Source organism: Pecten maximus, chromosome 18, assembly GCF_902652985.1.
Source record: "Pecten maximus chromosome 18, xPecMax1.1, whole genome shotgun sequence".
Taxonomy (NCBI): domain Eukaryota; kingdom Metazoa; phylum Mollusca; class Bivalvia; order Pectinida; family Pectinidae; genus Pecten; species Pecten maximus.
This window is the reverse complement of record NC_047032.1, coordinates 2,658,580-2,677,545: the sequence shown is the minus strand read 5'-3', so window position 1 is coordinate 2,677,545 and position 18,966 is coordinate 2,658,580. Positions and strand designations below refer to the sequence as shown.

At 34.1% G+C, this 18,966-nt stretch overlaps 1 protein-coding gene across 4 annotated transcripts in view; it reads left to right on the top strand.

The window, feature by feature from the left end:
- Positions 1-1,061: 1,061 nt before the first annotated feature.
- LOC117316756 overlaps positions 1,062-18,966 on the top strand; it is a 30,174-nt gene continuing 12,269 nt past the window's right edge. For 2 of the 4 annotated variants that reach the window (XM_033871520.1, XM_033871518.1), the window contains exons 1-4: positions 1,063-1,224; positions 11,568-11,626; positions 12,275-12,599; positions 14,533-14,583. In XM_033871520.1, coding sequence (XP_033727411.1) covers positions 11,609-11,626; positions 12,275-12,599; positions 14,533-14,583 — 394 coding nt within the window. In that variant the 5' untranslated portion in view covers positions 1,063-1,224; positions 11,568-11,608. Of the gene's footprint in view, positions 1,225-11,567; positions 11,627-12,274; positions 12,600-14,532; positions 14,584-18,966 lie in introns of all 4 variants that reach the window. The other 2 variants (XM_033871519.1, XM_033871521.1) reach the window with 2 other exon arrangements.

Below are 18,966 nucleotides of genomic sequence, written 5' to 3'. Positions count from 1 at the left end.
ATTGACAAAACTTCTAAACTTTGAGAAATGAAGAAATCAAACATTCTTCAAGGATGAAAGAGACTTAGGTACTTTTCATTTTTTTTACTACAGGGTGTCCTGTTACTCCTAGGGATGGGTTAAAAATAATTATTTAAATCATGTACAGAAATCACACTTTTTGGCCTGTTCGATGTATTTATTAAATAAAAGCGAGTTTAAATTAATAGCAGCGGCGTCAATATTTGCGTTATGTGTGTAAAGTCCACTTCTGACAGTGTTTTTGAATTGCATACTGTCAGATTGAATTGAAACTGGTGAGGGTACTGATACAATCACACTGTTGTACATGCACCTATCCTTCATTAAGAGGAAATTTTTTCCAGGTTCACCTATTTTGGGGTAAAAATACTAACAGTGAATTTTGTGAAGTTATGTTAAGATTCACTTTAAACTGTGTGATATAAGTAATATTAATTGAATTGAAACTTTGTGACTGACTCTGTTATACTGAACTTGCAACCATAATTCGGAATAAAGTTTTTACAGATTCGCCTATTTTGGCCTGAAAACTGAGTTTTGAGAATTTTCATTTAAGTTCAATTTTCACTCTATCTCATTGAATTGAATCCTGGTAAGGTTACTGTTACTATCATGCTGAACACTGGGTTACTGATAGTATTTAATTATTGGAAAACAAATCCATAAATTGAAGGATGTTATTGACAAAGAGGGAAAGACGAGACATATAATTCTGCATAATTCTTGTTATAAAAGGCATTTTGAAAAAACTTATCATGACCTTGTGATTTCAAGTTTCCCCCACGAGGGAGTTAATTTCTTAAATCATACTATAAAATATTAGAGTATATATGGATTTATGTGGGTTTTATGGGATAACCTTTAGCAAATTTCATAAATCTGATAATATAATGATAATTTTTTTTTTTTTTAATATATTACATTAACCAGAGACATATATACAAATCTATATATGTCTCTGCATTAACATATATACGTCTGCAAGTATTACACGACTTATTGTCTCCTACACAGGCCAAACTAACCGATAAACAAAACGTGACTTCACTTAACTGCGAATAGTTTGTACTTTGTACCCAAACCATATTACAGTCGGGTTCTTCGAGAGGCCAGACGGACGCCAGATCCACTCCGAGAGAGAGACAAGCGAAAGTTTGTATAACTTAACTCGAAGACCAAGTTTTGGATCTAATACAACACCAGGTAATTTACAATGGCTTCAGTCTCGTTGTTACAATGTTATGATAACTTTATCGCCATTATAAACGTCTGTCGTCGTGTTTTTAAACGAACATTAATGTTCGGTTATTGCCATCAAGAACTGGACTGAGAAATATGACCATATTTGGTAGCCACATTCACCAATACGCCATCTACTGTCTGTTTCAATGAAATATGGCTGCTCCCATTGCCTTACGCTTCAAATAATTTACTGGCAAAAACATCTTCGTTTTATGTAGTAGTTTTACCGAAAATGTTGAAATGTATTCAGTAGATGTTTTCAAGATGCATACGATTTGAGAAATACATAACGCTAGCGAAATGTGAAGACTAAATGAACCTGAACTTTGCGAATAACTCCAGGTCAATATATTTATGTAAACAAATATTGCGCAGGCGCATTCGTCTCCGGATGTTTAGAAAGTTTTGCTCTTCCGTGTTCATTCCAAAACGGCTGACATTAGCATAGGTCTGCAAATATGTCCGCGATTTACTTAAATGTGTAATATATATATTCTAGAATGTTACATCATTATCAACTAGATGAGTATTTCTATAATTTAGAGAAAAAAATATATCAATAACGGCATACGAGACGATACATTGTATCATACTATAGGTACGAGACGATACATTGTATCATACTATAGGTACGAGACGATACATTGTATCATACTATAGGTTACTGTACATGTTTGCGAGAAAGGTAGATACTAGGTGGCATTTGTGGTCAGGGTGACTGGTCATAGCGTTAACATTGTCATCGATTTCCATATTCCATTTTCCTTTGACGAAAACGACCAATAAGTCAAATGCAAATTATAATATCTTGTTGCCATGTGCACGGGATTGGTTGTTGTAGGCGATACTTGGAACGTATTTACCTGTTGTAAGGGAGGTAACTGCAAGATTACGGAAATCAAACGTTAAACCAATTTGATTGGTCGATTCTTCCATGACTTTGGCAATGGGTTTACAATCGAAGTGACAGATAACTACGGCAATATTCAGATGATATCAACAATAACATTTTTAGATACGTGTGGTCGGCAGTTGTCATGTTTAAAATGAACAATTATATAGCTTGTTTTTATTTCGGCAAAGTCGAGAATATTTACTGAAACGGACCACAGGTGAAGCAGACTTGGAAATACCGAAACGAAGAAAAATGGGGCTTAATTATAATATAAATTGGCATTATTTTCAGAGAATTGACCCACATATATGTTTTTCAATGCCTAATTGTATCATATGTAAAATATTAGAGGTTTACGAATTTTAAATTAATTTTTCATTTGCGAATCGCGGCCCGATTGTCGTTAGAGTTGAATTACCGAAATGGCCGATAGTGGACCCAAATCGATATTTTAACGAGAGAATGGACCCAATATAGGATCTATTAATCTTTGGTGTGTGTATAGAGACCATATGCATTTTTTTCCTTTACCTGGAAGTATTTTGAAAGAATTTGCAAAATACCGAATTCACGATCAAATTTTCTATTGTGACGAACTACTGAGACGGTGTTAAGTTCATGTTAAGTCAATCTGATTGAAATCAGCTGTTACATATGTACATATGGCTACGTTTACTATGCAATACGCCTACGTATTTTTTTTCAAAGACGGAAAACGGAAATCCGGATTATCTAAAAACAAATGCAAAAAGACTTGTGATATTCACTTAATTTGATATTCAGCCATTAATTGTTATTTGTAGTTTTATAACTTCTGAAATAGTGTGATCGATTCTCTATATAATATTGCTGTGGAACTTATTTTTCAAACAAATTCATTTTGATAATTTGTTAATTTAGAACGTTCATCAAGTCATGATCAAGACTTGAAATTCTCGCTACACCATACTTCTTCAAACACAGTAATCAATGAATTGATAAATTGAAAATTGAAGTCAAGCAAATGAGTAAATATTTACCTAAATAATTTTTCAATATACAACACATGTTCAGATGACTGTTTGTGCCATGCTGTTAAAAGATTTCAGTTACAATTCTAAAAGTCAAGCAAATGAGTTAATATTTACCTAAATAATTTTTCAATATACAACATATGTTCAGATGACTATTTGTGCCATGCTGTTACAAGATTTCAGTTATAATTCTAAAATTGAATTAGTATGTAAATATATGTTATACTGTCAATATCCACAAAGCGAGTGTAATCTGCTGTACTCAGTCATGCTGGTAGATAGCGGTACATATACGTACTGCTTACAAATAGTGCTTACTTGTGTGAACGATAAATCAATAACAAAAATGGTTCATATATTTCTATATATGACTTCACAAATTATGCGGTGTCTGAAGATCTGAATGAAGTGAATAAACGATGTAAATTATTTTCATGAAATATTCAAGTCATAGATCATTCTTTTTTTTAAAATACTGATTTCAGGTCCATTTTGGTAATTCAACTATAACGACAATTAAAATACTTCTCGGGTTTTTTTTTAAGTCGGAAAATGGAAATCCGGATTATCTAAAAACAAATGCAAAAATACTTGTGATATTCACTTAATTTGATATTCAGCCGTTAATTGTTATTTGTAGTTTTATGACTTTTGATATATTGTGATTGATTCTCTATATAATATTGCTGTGGAACTTGTGTTATTTTTCAAACAAATTCATTTTAATAATTTGTTAATTTAAAATTTTCATCAAGTCATGATCAAGACTTGAAATTCTCACTACACCATACTTCAAACACGGAGTAATCAATTAATTGATAAACTGAAAATACAACAAATGTTCAGATGACTATTTGTGCCATGCTGTTACAAGATTTCAGTTACAATTCTAAAATTGAATTAGTATGTAAATATATGTTATCCTGTCAATATCCACAAAGCGAGTGTAGTTTACTGTACTCAAAGTCATGCCAGTAGATAGCGGTACATATACTTACTGCTTACATCTAGTGCTTACTTGTGTGAACTATAAATCAATAACAAAATGGTTCATATATTTCTATATATGACTTCACAAATTATGTGGTGTCTGAAGATCTGAATGAAGTGAATAAACGATGTATTACATTATTTTTATGAAATATTCAAGTCATAGATCATTCTCTTAAAAATATTGATTTCAAGTCCATTTTGGTAATTTTACTATGACGGCAATCAGGCCTAGAATGGCGAATAAACCCCTAATATTTTACATATGATTAATTTTGACATTGGAGAACATATAATTGTGTCCATTCTCTAAGCACTGGTAGAATGTACACTAATTACTAATTACCCCGGTAAATATAACATTTTACATAAACCTCCCATGACTGATGATTAAACTTGCAAATCTCCTGTGTCATTCCAATTTTGATATGTGTAAATGTATACACGTACTGTATATATATAGTTATAGATATGGAATGCTTCACAATTTGCATACAATTATGGAATATTATAACACCCCCAAAAATGTTCTCTCCACATAAAGGTGTGATTTGTGCAATTACATTGCTGAATTGTGTGGTTCAGTATGATTGGATGATCAACATTGGAAAAGGACAATAAATAGGGAATGTGTTGTCCCATCTGATGGACTGTAATCTTTGTGATCAGGTTTGAAGTTGAAAATGAATCTTGAAGATTTCTTTTCCTGTTTGCTGAATTTTTCGATGAAGATAGTCTTTATCTGGTTGTTATTCTTTATCACATTGTTTACAATACTGTAATTATACCAGAAGTTTATCTTCTCATATACAGATTTATTACATGTAACATCAAATGATTCCTGAACAAAAGGAGTCAGGTTTTTTGTTTTGAAGTACCATAAATGCTTGAGTACAGTTTCAATAGGATACATTCTTAATTCGAGCCTTGATTAGCAGCTCTGGTTTTGGTTTTCAGTAATTCTTTATGTGTGTTTCATCATATTAAGTTGAAATACAACTATGTATGCCAAACTAACGATGGAACTAGCCTAAATTTAGTGCATATTAGAAGTTGGCATCAATAAGGTCACAGAGTCCTGGCTGTATTATAACTGATGATGCCCTTCCCGAAAGAAAGAATACATTTTTTTATTTTCATCGATCCAAGATAGATCAACAAACTTCCAATTTCAATTAGGACATTACAGAAACATGCATGTGTACAATCAAATCAGAACAGCTGCAAACATTTCAAATTATTTGCAATTAATTCCTAAACCGATATCAGTAAATTTATCAACTTAAAACTTAGAAGATTACTGATTTTGCATTAAACAATAATGTTCGTTTACAGTACTTCCAGTACTTTGATTAGTATTTCTGAAGGCGGGTCAGGCTCCCATTGCTGGGTTACACTTCCTTGTTCTGTTGAGAGATTCGGGTGTTTTATATTTGGTCCTGCTTTACAGAAATGTCTCCTTAAACAGTCAAATGACATGTTTGTTTCAAAATCAGGCGGTAGTAAAGGCATTCGTGTGATTTGAAAGAAGTAATGAGAAATTAAATAAGCCTTATTTGTGCGGAAGTAAAAAAGTTGGAAATTCCAATGATCATATATATATTGAGTCACCTCACGTTTACACATGCGCAAACTTACTATTGGTTACTTGATACCTATAAGTTTGCTTAGGGTGCAAGTAAGTCAAACACCAAGTCACAAGTTCACACCACTGACCAGGTAATTATAACTGATGTCACCAGTCTTGTTATTACAATGCTTCTGTATACTGTATCGCCAATTCATAATATCTGTCATTGTGTTATATTGCTGATGTGGCGGTCATGTTATCACTTCCCTGTTCAGGCTGTGGAGTGTCGGGAAGTTTCAAGTGACGACGACGGTTGTGACTAACCTGGCCACACTGTCAGAAGATGTTGAAATCTCATTCTATAAATCCGCTGATTCATCTGTTTATGGTACATGATAACAATAAGGTGTTGCCACTTTTCTATCTCCAAGTTCCAATGAGAATTTGAGAGAACATGGTAATTTAGATATGAGCAGACGACAGTTACACTGTTGCCTAAAAGGTTCTTTTCTTTTGTTTTCTTTTTTCTCTTTGTTTCAATATAATTATAACAAACTATCCTCACTGAAAGAAAAGTAATACTAGCAATGTGTTACGGTGATTAATTATAGGGGGGGGGGGGGGGGGCAGGGTTGTTGTTAATTCCAGCTATATTGTACGTGTATGCATGGTTACAGTATTTTTTGTATCATTCACAAACCTCTTTTTATTCATTTTTTTAGAAAGTTCATTATCACTTTTAAGTTTTATTAACCAGTTCAAATAAACACAATTTCTGCTATTTCATCAGATAATAATTTATTACTCCCCCCCCCCCCCCCCCCCCCCCCAAAAAAAAATGTAACAAGTACATATATTTATTAAAACTCAACTAAACTCACTACCACATCACATCAGCTGTAGCTACTATTGTTCAAAACAGATTACAGTGAAACTCACTTGTGTTGAACAAGGTTGAATAGAATACATCGGATGAGTTGAACATTTCGTTCGGTCGCAATTTTTTTCCTTCTTTATCTTAGTAAATTAAGCACGGATGATTCGAACACTGTTGAATCGAATACTGCGGTTGTGTCGAATATATTTTGTGGTCCCTTCCATCTAAATTATACCAAAATTTCCATTTTTGTGTCGAACATCGAAGCGTCATGCTGTCTCGGGTAAAATTTGCTGGCTTCGCCTGATTGAACGAGTGTGACTGATCAGCCGTAACAGTGTTACCAGAGCCTATTGTTAGGTTTCGGCTATTGGTCGCACATCATCCCATTGTTTATACAGGTGCACGGGTGAAGTAAAACGTTAAGGTATACATAACTAAGAATAAAATGTGCACGTTTTAATGTACAAACCAATAGGCCTAAGTTTTGTTTACTGTTTTCATACACATGGCCGCCGAAAAAAATAAGGAGAAAGTAAACGATAAATTACATATCTTCCATCGAAAAATGCACAGTGCGCACTCGCGTATAGTGCCCAGGTACGTTTTTGAGGTTCATTTTCAAAAAAAAAAAATTAAATTTTCAGTATTCAACTGCGCGTTAGATGTATTCCCAATCAGAATTATTTCATTTTAAAGCCAAATTCCCAAAATTTGCAGTTTAATCATGTAAAAGTCTTTCCCAATTCACCAATTTTCTTCCCAAAATGAGACAAAAAGGACCCTTCCCAAACCAGTTAGAAAAAGCCCTGCTTGTAATTAATCTCCACTGTCACAGCTCTAAATCTATACTACTGCATGAACTAAAGCTGTACTATCACATCAACTAAGTTACCAATGACATCATAATAACATGTTTACTATTTTAAGAATAGCTAGGGGAGCCACATATTTCGTACATTAGGGATAAGAAAATTTAGTGTGTTGTCCAGAAGAAGCCTGAGAGGGAGAAACTGGAGAAAGTATCTAATAGAAAACATCCACTCTTTATTCTATCGCTGATGTCTGTCTGATTCTAGAGGCTAAAAAAGCCCCTCCAACATTTCATCATCGATGACTTCAATAACAACATGATTTGAATTATGTGTTATGTCTAGTATCCCTGTGTTTATCTCCTATTTGAATTATGTGTTATGTCTAGTATCCCTGTGTTTATCTCCTATTTTAATTATGTGTTATGTCTAGTATCCCTGTGTTTATCTCCTATTTGAATTATGTGTTATGTCTAGTATCCCTGTGTTTATCTCCTATTTTAATTATGTGTTATGTCTAGTATCCCTGTGTTTATTTCCTATTTTAATTATGTGTTATGTCTAGTATCCCTGTGTTTATTTCCTATTTTAATTATGTGTTATGTCTAGTATCCATGTGTTTATCTCCTATTTTAATTATGTGTTATGTCTAGTATCCATGTGTTTATTTCCTATTTTAATTATGTGTTAAGTCTAGTACCCCTGTGTTTATTTCCTATTTAAATTATGTGTTATGTCTAGTACCCCTGTGTTTATCTCCTATTTTAAAGGGTTTTAGACACAAAAAGGTTAAAGTTGTCTATAGGTTGATTTTATGAAACAGTGATTTTTTTTGGCCAGATCTACAGCCGACTTTAGGCTGTTTCCCCTTGCCAAAAAAAGTTGTATTTTCCCAATTTTGAAACATCTTTTTTCCCCAATTTAAAAAAAAAAATATTTGTATTGAATTTCTGTCTGGTTATCTGTATTGTATTTCATTCCTAGAATATGTGAATATTATGGTACGATAGTTGATCATCATACACGTGAACAGTAGACTGACAAATTTACTTCCGCGATAGGCAAGTTGGCCTCAATTAGTCGTATAAACGGTATATAAGGGAGGTAACTCAAATCCTGATCACTGTTGTGCTTTCCACAAATGACATGCAGGCAAGCGTTTCAGAGAGTCCGTAGACAGGATACTTGCTACTGACTCTTTATATCATGAGGCAGACTAGAAAAGCCAATAAATGAAGTGTTTTGACTTATTTAAGTATTTTGTCATTATTTGCTATTTTCCCAAATTCACCAAATACCGCAATTATTTTCCCAATTGAAAAGGCATAGGCTGTTGAAAAAATTACCTGAAAAAAACACTGTGAAAAGCCAGTCAAATTACCCTCACACTCCTGGGTTTACATATAAATGCTGAGATACAGGGCACAGCATGGGCCCATCTGGACAACTGACCTATATGCAAAATTTTATTCTGATAACGAGGTCGGTGATCAGCCTCCTACGTCACAGGTTCACTGCTGCCGAGAGGATAGTATAACTAACGTTAATAACACCAAATGTGTGTCGCATTAAATCACTATTTACACACTATCTACCAAAGGTTTTGTGATGTGGGAATACTTTACATTAAAATATTGGGTTACAACAGTGAATTGGTTACATGTACTCCAGTCATGATGATACCGTTATTCATTAAACAACTGTATTAACTTTATTCCATAAGTTTTACAACTTATTGGATAAAATAGTATATAACATTAATGGACAAAGGCATCCACTCTTACATGATTTATAATTCAATAAGCTAATTAGTCAGATTTCTAACAGGGAAACAGAGAAATAATCATTAAAAATAAATATATTCTAATTAAAATCTTATAAAAAATCTTTCCTTTAGTTTATATATGCTAGTGATAAATATTTTCCTAAATTGTTAAGTTCTTTTATATTTTCTACTTTGAGTAACTGAATACGTTTAAACATACAATTGTATAAATGATGGAGCTGACCCGCCCAGGGGCCTGAGTGGCGGGGCAAATGTGGTCAATTGGGCTAAAACGAATAACTTCTTCTCTGAAACTAAGCAAGGGTATATCGCTCATATTTGCCTGGTAGCATCCTTTTGGGTAGGGATTCAAATTTTTATAAAGGAAGGAACTGACCCCCACTCCCCCTAGTGTGCAGAGGGTGGAGTCAAAAGGGGTCAATTGGTTTAATCTTGAAACAACTTCTTCTCAATGAGCAAGCTTTATATAAGAGGCCAAGTGACTTGATATTGGGCCTGAAGCATGTAATGGTAAAGGGCTACCAAGTTTGTTCAAATAAATGACCTTGACCTTCATTTAAGGTCACGTGGGTCAAAAAGCCTAAACTCTTCAAACAACATGTTCTCAACAACCAAGAGACCAGGGACTTGATATTAGGCCTATGATCAGAAGATTCTTGAATGAAGTGCTTCCAAGTTTGTTCAAATAAATGACCTTGACCTTCATTTAAGGTCACAGGGGTCAAAAAGCCTAAACTCTTCAAACAACATGTTCTCAGCAACCAAGAGACCAGGGACTTGATATTAGGCCTATGATCAGAAGATTCTTGAATGAAGTTCTTCCAATTTTGTTCAAATAAATGACCTTGACCTTCATTTAAGGTCACGAGGGTCAAAAAGCCTAAACTCTTCAAACAACATGTTCTCAGCAACCAAGAGACCAGGGACTTGATATTAGGCCTATGATCAGAAGATTCTTGAATGAAGTGCTTCCAAGTTTATTCAAATGAATGACCTTGAACTACATTCAAGGTCACAGGGGTGAAAATCTTAAATCTGTAAACATTGATTTTAATTGTGATAACCAAGAGTCTCAGAGACCTGATATAAGGCCAATAGTATGCTGGAATGCATACGAACGACTAGAACATTTATTGACATGAATAAACCTAGCCTACTGTGATATTTGAATAAAGAGGTTATCAGCATATAGTATCTGTAGAAATGACCTCAATCAACTTCAAAGTTGATGTACAGGAAGGTGAGCGATACAGGACCATTGGGCTTCAATTGTTTGACAGGATTTGGTCAACATTTAATTTCTAGATTCTTCTTTGGATTCAGAAAGCTAAATATGTCAGTTGACTACAATACATAGTTCTGCATTTGGAAAAAATATTTGTACATTGTATATATATCATATGAACACATGAAATCACTGAAATATGCAGGTGCCTCTTTTTAGCTTTGTCTTCATGGAGAGGATGTACATGAATTTTCTGTGTTGAATCTTAAGAAAACGAAAGGGGAATTAATCAACCATAAGAATATCATATATGGATTGGACGGTGTTTTATTGCGGTTATGGTGGTATGAACGCAATAGCGCTATATTGAATATGTCTGTATTCCATTGTGTTCATGCAACAATTAACGCAATTAAGACACTGTTCAATGCATATATTTACATCATCAAATCGTTGAAAAACTACGAAAAAAAAGTTGTGATGTGTTGTGACGTTGGTAACTATAAGATAATATAGTTCCAGTGAATCTACATAAAGACACCAGCATTGTTAACAAAATTAAGAGAAACACTTACTGTTTGATACGTTGTACATTTTCAAATCATCAGTATACTCAAAACCCACAATGACCGTCTCGGATTAACTGTGATTGTCATGGACAGAAGGTATTGACACAGACTTAGTAGTAACATGGTCCACTGTTCCTTAGGAACTGTATGCTTCAGCCAATTGTTGTTAGCTTACCTCGGAGAGAAGTAAAATATTCACTCGTTTTCGCAATCTTCAGTTAAGTTTTTGATTAAATACTCACTTGACGTTAGCTTTTTGTATAGAGATTATCGGGTAACAGGGGAAAACGCTTAAATTGCGTTGATAAATCCTTCAAAATGGCTCCGTCTATAGTTGACGTTCCTGTAATGTCCCTAAGAGACAACACCATAATTATGTTACCGATTAATTCCCAAGCTTTTTAATCGGCTAACCTTTTTTTCACTGCTTTCCACTAATTTAAATGTAGTCAGAGTTTGCTAAGCTGAAGATGAGAGAGATTAAAATATAACTATGTCACTTTAACCTTGTTATCGCTTTGCAAATTATGTTGATCAATATCACCTCAATACTTTAATTTTTTCCAGAAGAGCTGTACCTACAAGTAACTCCAAAATAAAAAAGAAGGATGGCTGAAAAAGCTAGTGTGAGTATCATTTTCTAACATGGAAGTCAAGAGAGGCATTTTGGGTGTCTCTATTGAAATGAAATATATGGCTAAACTAGGTACGAACTTGACCTCTCTGAATCTGGACATCAAAAATCTTCAGGGTCAGATATCCTTGACTGACGGTCAAATACTAATTCTTCTATTATTAATAGTCCACACCCTTCTTATTTGGTTTATACATCCATTAGAGATCTAGGAGCGATATTATGTGACGTACAATTTCAAAATGACATGCTTATACATACACAAAAAATGAAGGCATCGTGTGATTGCTGCCACCGGTGAGGTTTTGCAATCATTGATTGTACTTGTTATAGTAATAATAAATACTAAACCCTCTGTTTGTCACTTCTACAGCTGTCCTCGGCTGACAGCCAAATACTAAACCCTCTGTTATTTCTACAGCTGTCCTCAGCTGACAGTCAAATACTAAATCCTCTGTTATTTCTACAGCTGTCCTCATGATCAGCTGACAGTCAAATACTAATCCCCTGTTATTTCTACAGCTGTCCTCAGCTGACAGTCAAATACTAAACCCTCTGTAATTTCTACAGCTGTCTTCAGCTGACAGTCCTATACTAAACCATTTTACATTTCTACAACAGCTCTTGTTCATTTATACAGACGTCCCAAGCTGATGATCAGCATTACAATATCAGAATATTATATTCTGATATGGTGCTAGGTATAAGTAAGAAGATCAACCCAAATAAGAAATCGACCTGGCTGGACCTTTTGACCGCACTAGAACCATTGTTACCTGATGAACTCAATGGTGACGACATTACACATTTTGGACAAATATGTGAGAAGCTGAGGGCAAAAGGAAAGATCGATCGTATGAGAGGTTCCTTTGAGAAACTCTATGACGCACTCCTTAAAGTTGATGTTGAAGCAGCCGAGGTTATTAAGGAGACGTCAATTAAGATAAAAGCACTCCTGTCTGAAGGTTAGTCTCATCTAATATACTTGTTATTAAATATGTAATAATAAATAAATACGGTATTCCCACAAACTTGGTTGTGATAAGCCATTCAATGATATACCTAATGGCTTGTGACACGTACTGTACACTCTTCAACATTGATCAAGACACTTTCAACTTAAATTTCTAATTGCTTTGAACACTGCCTCATTTTCTCCAGAGTTTGTATCAATCTAGGCAAATAAAGCAAATCATATATCATGTTATTTTAAGTTTCAGTTTCAGCTGAAGAATAATTAAGCGATGACTGACCTGTCCTTGTAGTATTGTATCAGAGGTGATCAGTTTCTGTGTGTAACACTTTGGTACCCAATGACATCACAGCTGATAAATGTCTGGTTTTAACAGTTTGGTACCCAATGACATCACAGCTGATAAATGTCTGGTTTTAACAGTTTGGTACAAAAAGGTATCACAGCTGATTGATGTCTGGTTGTAAGTTACTAACAGTTTGGTACCCAATGGTATCACAGCTGATTGATGTCTGGTTGTAACAGTTTGGTACCCAATGGTATCACAGCTGATTGATGTCTGGTTGTAACAGTTTGGTACCCAATGGTATCACATCTGATTGATGTCTGGTTGTAACAGTTTGGTACCCAATGGTATCACAGCTGATTGATGTCTGGTTGTAACAGTTTGGTACCCAGTGATACTCACAGCTGATTGATGTCTGGTTGTAACAGTTTGGTACCCAATGGTATCACAGCTGATCCATGTCTGGTTGTAACAGTTTGGTACCCAATGGTATCACAGCTGATTGATGTCTGGTTGTAACAGTTTGGTACCCAATGGTATCACAGCTGATTGATGTCTGGTTGTAACAGTTTGGTACCCAATGGTATCACAGCTGATTGATGTCTGGTTGTAACAGTTTGGTACCCAGTGATACTCACAGCTGATTGATGTCTGGTTGTAACAGTTTGGTACCCAATGGTATCACAGCTGATTAGTGTCTAGTTGTAACAGTTTGGTACCCAATGGTATCACAGCTGATTGATGTCTGGTTGTATTAGTTTGGTACCCAATGGTATCACAGCTGATTAGTGTCTGATTGTAACAGCTTGGTACCCAATGGTATCACAGCTGATTGATGCCTGTTTGTGACAGTTTGGTACCCAATGGTATCACAGCTGATTGATGTCTGGTTGTAACAGTTTGGTACCCAATGGTATCACAGCTGATTGATGTCTGGTTGTAACAGTTTGGTACCCAATGGTATCACATCTGATTGATGTCTGGTTGTAACAGATTTGGTACCCAATGGTATCACAGCTGATTGATGTCTGGTTGTAACAGTTTGGTACCCAGTGATACTCACAGCTGATTGATGTCTGGTTGTAACAGTTTGGTACCCAATGGTATCACAGCTGATTAGTGTCTAGTTGTAACAGTTTGGTACCCAATGGTATCACAGCTGATTGATGTCTGGTTGTATTAGTTTGGTACCCAATGGTATCACAGCTGATTAGTGTCTGATTGTAACAGCTTGGTACCCAATGGTATCACAGCTGATTGATGCCTGTTTGTGACAGTTTGGTACCCAATGGTATCACAGCTGATTGATGTCTGGTTGTAACAGTTTGGTACCCAATGGTATCACAGCTGATTGATGTCTGGTTGTAACAGTTTGGTACCCAATGGTATCGCAACTGATTTATGTCTGGTTGTAACAGTTTGGTACCCAATATGGTATCACAGCTGTTTGATGTCTGGTTGTAACAGTTTGGTACCCAATGGTATCACAGCTGATTTATGTCTGGTTGTAACAGTTTGGTACCTAATGGTATCACAGCTGAGTGTCTAGTTGTAACAGTTTGGTACCCAATGGTTTCACAGCTGATCCATGTCTGATTGAGTATTTCTCCAGTATATAACACCATCTGTTTACTTACAGGACCACCGGCAGCAAAAAGACAGGGAACGGAAAGAGAGAGGGACCTGAATGGTAGGTAGTCAGGATAAACCTGTAGCCTGATGTTTTTGTATTTTGATATGAAGTGGTAAACAAGTGTGTGAACAGAACGAATTGATGTCAGATTGCGTGTATGATATCTATATAGATATACACAAGACAGTAAGACCTGTATCAGATTGTGTATTACACATCTAAATACATATAAACAAGACAGTGAGACCTGTCAGATTGTGTGTACGGCATCTTAAATATGCACAAGACAGTGAGACCTGTGTCAGATTATGACAATACAACCACATACCTCATTATGACAATACGATCACATACCTCATTATGACAATACAACCACATACCTCATTATGACAATACAGTCACATACCTCATTATGACAATACAGTCACATACCTCATTATGATAATACAATCACATACCTCATTATGACAATACAATTACATACCTCATTATGACAATACAATCACATACCTCATTATGACAATACAATTACATACCTCATTATGACAATACAATTACATACCTCATTATGACAATACGATCACATACCTCATTATGACAATACGATCACATACCTCATTATGACAATACAATTACATACCTCATTATGACAATACAATCAGATACCTCATTATGACAATACAATTACATACCTCATTATGACAATACAATTACATACCTCATTATGACAATACGATCACATACCTCATTATGACAATACAATCATTATGACAATACAATTACATACCTCATAATGACTACAACTACATACCTCATTATGACAATACAATCAGATACCTCATTATGACAATACAATTACATACCTCATTATGACAATACGATCACATACCTCATTATGACAATACAATCATTATGACAATACAATTACATACCTCATAATGACTACAACTACATACCTCATTATGACAATACAATCAGATACCTCATTATGACAATACAATTACATACCTCATTATGACAATACAATTACATACCTCATTATGACAATACGATCACATACCTCATTATGACAATACAATCATTATGACAATACAATTACATACCTCATAATGACTACAACTACATACCTCATTATGACAATACAATCAGATACCTCATTATGACAATACAATTACATACCTCATTATGACAATACAATTACATACCTCATTATGACAATACAAGTACATACCTCATTATGACAATACAATCATTATGACAATACAATTACATACCTCATAATGACTACAACTACATACCTCATTATGACAATACAACCACATACCTCATTGTGATATTACAATCACATACCTCATTATGACAATACAACCACATACCTTATTATGACAATACAACCACATACCTCATTATGATATTACAATCACACACCTCATTATGACAATACAACCACATACCTCATTATGACAATATAATTACATACCTCATTATGACAATACAGTCACACACCTCATTATGACAATACAATTACATACCTCATTATGACAGTACAACCACATACCTCATTATGACAATACAACCACATACCTCATTATGACAATACAATCACATACCTCATTATGACAATACAATCACATACCTCATTATGACAATACAACCACATACCTCATTATGACAATACAATTACATACCTCATTATGACAATACGATCACATACCTCATTATGACAATACAATTACATACCTCATTATGACAATATAATCACATACCTCATTATGACAATACGATCACATACCTCATTATGACAATACGATCACATACCTCATTATGACAATACAATTACATACCTCATTATGACAATACGATCACATACCTCATTATGACAATACGATCACATACCTCATTATGACAATATAATTACATACCTCATTATGACAATACAATCACATACCTCATTATGACAATATAATTACATACCTCATTATGACAATACAATCACATACCTCATTATGACAATATAATTACATACCTCATTATGACAATACAATTACATACCTCATTATGACAATACAACCACATACCTCATTATGACAATACGATCACATACCTCATTATGACAATACAATCACATACCTCATTATGACAATACAACCACATACCTCATGTCAATACAAACCCATACCTCATTATGACAATACAATCACATACCTCATTATGACAATATAATTACATACCTCATTATGACAATACAATCACATACCTCATTATGACAATATAATTACATACCTCATTATGACAATACAATTACATACCTCATTATGACAATACAACCACATACCTCATTATGACAATACGATCACATACCTCATTATGACAATACAATCACATACCTCATTATGACAATACAACCACATACCTCATGACAATACAATCCCATACCTCATTATGACAATACGATCACATACCTCATTATGACAATACAATCACATACCTCATTATGACAATACAATTACATACCTCATTATGACAATACAATCACATACCTCATTATGACAATACGATCACATACCTCATTATGACAATACAATTACATACCTCATTATGACAATACGATCACATACCTCATTATGACAATACAATTACATACCTCATTATGACAATACGATCACATACCTCATTATGACAATACAATCACATACCTCATTATGACAATACAATTACATACCTCATTATGACAATACAACCACATACCTCATTATGACAATACGATCACATACCTCATTATGACAATACGATCACATACCTCATTATGACAATACGATCACATACCTCATTATGACAATACAATTACATACCTCATTATGACAATACAATCACATACCTCATTATGACAATACAATCACATACCTCATTATGACAATACGATCACATACCTCATTATGGCAATACAATCACATACCTCATTATGACAATACGATCACATACCTCATTATGACAATACGATCACACACCTCATTATGACAATACGATCACATACCTCATTATGACAATACGATCACATACCTCATTATGACAATACGATCACATACCTCATTATGACAATACAAGCACATACCTCATTATGATATTACAATCACATACCTCATTATGACATTACAATCACATACCTCATTATGACAATACAATCACATACCTCATTATGACAATACAATTACATACCTCATTATGACAATACAGTCACATACCTCATGACAATATAATTACATACCTCATTATGACAATACAATTACATACCTCATTATGACAATACAATTACATACCTCATTATGACAATACGATCACATACCTCATTATGACAATACGATCACATACCTCATTATGACAATACGATCACATACCTCATTATGACAATACAATTACATACCTTATTATGACAATACAACCACATACTTCATTATGACAATACAATCACATACCTCATTATGACAATACGATCACATACCTCATTATGACAATACGATCACATACCTCATTATGACAATATAATTACATACCTCATTATGACAATACGATCACATACCTCATTATGACAATACAACCACATACCTCATAATGACAATACAATCACATACCTCATTATGACAATATAATTACATACCTCATTATGACAATACGATCACATACCTCATTATGACAATATAATTACATACCTCATTATGACAATACGATCACATACCTCATTATGACAATACGATCACATACCTCATTATGACAATACAATCACATACCTCATTATGACAATACAATTACATACCTCATTATGACAATACAATCACATACCTCATTATGACAATACGATCACATACCTCATTATGACAATACAATTACATACCTCATTATGACAATACAATTACATACCTCATTATGACAATACAACCACATACCTCATTATGACAATACAATCACATACCTCATTATGACAATACAATCACATACCTCATTATGACAATACAACCACATACCTCATGACAATACAATCACATACCTCATTATGACAATACAATCACATACCTCATTATGACAATACAATCACATACCTCATTATGACAATACAACCACATACCTCATGACAATACAATCCCATACCTCATTATGACAATACGATCACATACCTCATTATGACAATACAATCACATACCTCATTATGACAATACAATTACATACCTCATTATGACAATACAATCACATACCTCATTATGACAATACGATCACATACCTCATTATGACAATACAATTACATACCTCATTATGACAATACGATCACATACCTCATTATGACAATACAATTACATACCTCATTATGACAATACGATCACATACCTCATTATGACAATACAATCACATACCTCATTATGACAATACAATTACATACCTCATTATGAC